General features: G+C 54.2%; 1 protein-coding gene across 2 annotated transcripts in view; it reads right to left on the bottom strand.

The window, feature by feature from the left end:
• Pax2 (paired box 2) overlaps positions 1-1,416 on the bottom strand; it is a 66,939-nt gene extending 65,523 nt beyond the window's left edge. For both annotated transcript variants that reach the window (XM_033761469.1, XM_033761468.1), the window contains exon 1: positions 1,389-1,416. In XM_033761469.1, the coding sequence (XP_033617360.1) occupies positions 1,389-1,395 (7 nt within the window). In that variant the 5' untranslated portion in view covers positions 1,396-1,416. The remainder of the gene's footprint in view (positions 1-1,388) is intronic.
• Between the last annotated feature and the right edge of the window lie 6 nt (positions 1,417-1,422).

Below are 1,422 nucleotides of genomic sequence, written 5' to 3' on the forward strand. Positions count from 1 at the left end.
GAGGGTGGCGCGCGGCCCGGTTCCGCTCCCTCCGAAAGGAGCGAGGCTTCCCCGAGGTTCACGAGACCCGCGGCGGCCCGTAGCCCCCGGCTCGGGCTTCCTGAGCTTGGAAATTATCTAGGGAAACACGTTTAGGGTAGTTTTTAAAGGCCTTCTGTAAAGCTAGAGAATGCACAGACAAATACAAGCCTCTCCCTCCTTGCGCTCTCGTTTTAAGCATAGATCCAAGTCAGGTCTAAAAAAGTTTCCTGGAGAAAAGTTACAAAATAACCCTTAATTATTAATCTACAGATGGGAAGGGGTTTCTGTTTAGAATCCTATTTGTCTTTTTAAAAAGCGCCTGCTGAAAAATCTCACAAATAGTTTTCCGAGCTAAAGAATTAATTAACATGAATGAAATAAATTCAAATTTTATTAAAATATTGTCCTCTTTTCCTATTTCCTTTCTCCCCTTCTCTTTTTTTCCTGTAGAATCTTTCCAATTTCCCTTCTTTGGTTTCTTTCTCTTTGTTTTGATTTCTTTCCTTGCTCCCTACAGTTGGCATTTGCCTTTCTTTTGTTCTTTCCCTCATTTTTCTGCTCCTTGCCGACCTGGCCAGGGTGCTGCCTCACCCAATCTTCTGCGGGAACGGGAGGCACGGGAGCTGCCTCTGCCCAGGGCGGCCTGGGGGCTGCTCTGCTCGCTGCCTGCTGGACTTCATTTCTCCTCAGAACCCCTCTTTGTTTTTCAGAGCACCTTTCAGGGCCCAGGGAGGGAAGGATGACCGCTACATCCCGCCAACCCCAGAGTCCCAACTCTAAGGGAAAGGAAGGGGAGCTAGGGGAGGGGGGTTGAGGAAATATTTCAGAGCAGCCCTGAAGAAGCCTTGACCAGGATGGGAGGGTGAAGAAGAGAGGCTGAGAGTCCAGGGTCAGAAGGGGGCACCCCGTCGCATGCTCCTGTGCCCAAAGGTCCGCACCCTGTGGTTGCCCAGCCTGGGAGTCTCCTTTGGACACCCACAACTCTAAGTTTGAAAACGGTGAGATGTGGGGAGGGAGGACAGGAGAGGCGAACACACACAGCATCCAGAGAACTGTCTGCCAAATAAATGGTCTTCCGGCCCAGGGCAAAAGACCAACGAGGGCTGGGTGACTGGCATGGCCAGGCTGTGGACCTAGGAGGGGCAGGTGGACGCAGCAAAAGTGGGTGACCAGCACGGGAAGGTGGGAGGCAGAGAGCGATGAGCACGGCTGACGAGGCAGACCGGAGTGTCTGGAGGCAGGAATCGCCAGGCGAGGGGGAGAGGGACCGGAGAAGCCAGCGTGGCCTCCAGGTCGGGCCGCAGGGCCGGGCCGCACTGGCTCTGAGCAGGGCAGACAGCGGGACAGGAGCCGGGCGCGGTACTCACGGTGCATCGCGGAGAAGGGATCTGCTTTGCAGTG

Source organism: Fukomys damarensis, unplaced genomic scaffold (assembly GCF_012274545.1).
Source record: "Fukomys damarensis isolate Sample0158 unplaced genomic scaffold, DMR_v1.0_HiC HiC_scaffold_8, whole genome shotgun sequence".
Lineage (NCBI taxonomy): Eukaryota > Metazoa > Chordata > Mammalia > Rodentia > Bathyergidae > Fukomys > Fukomys damarensis.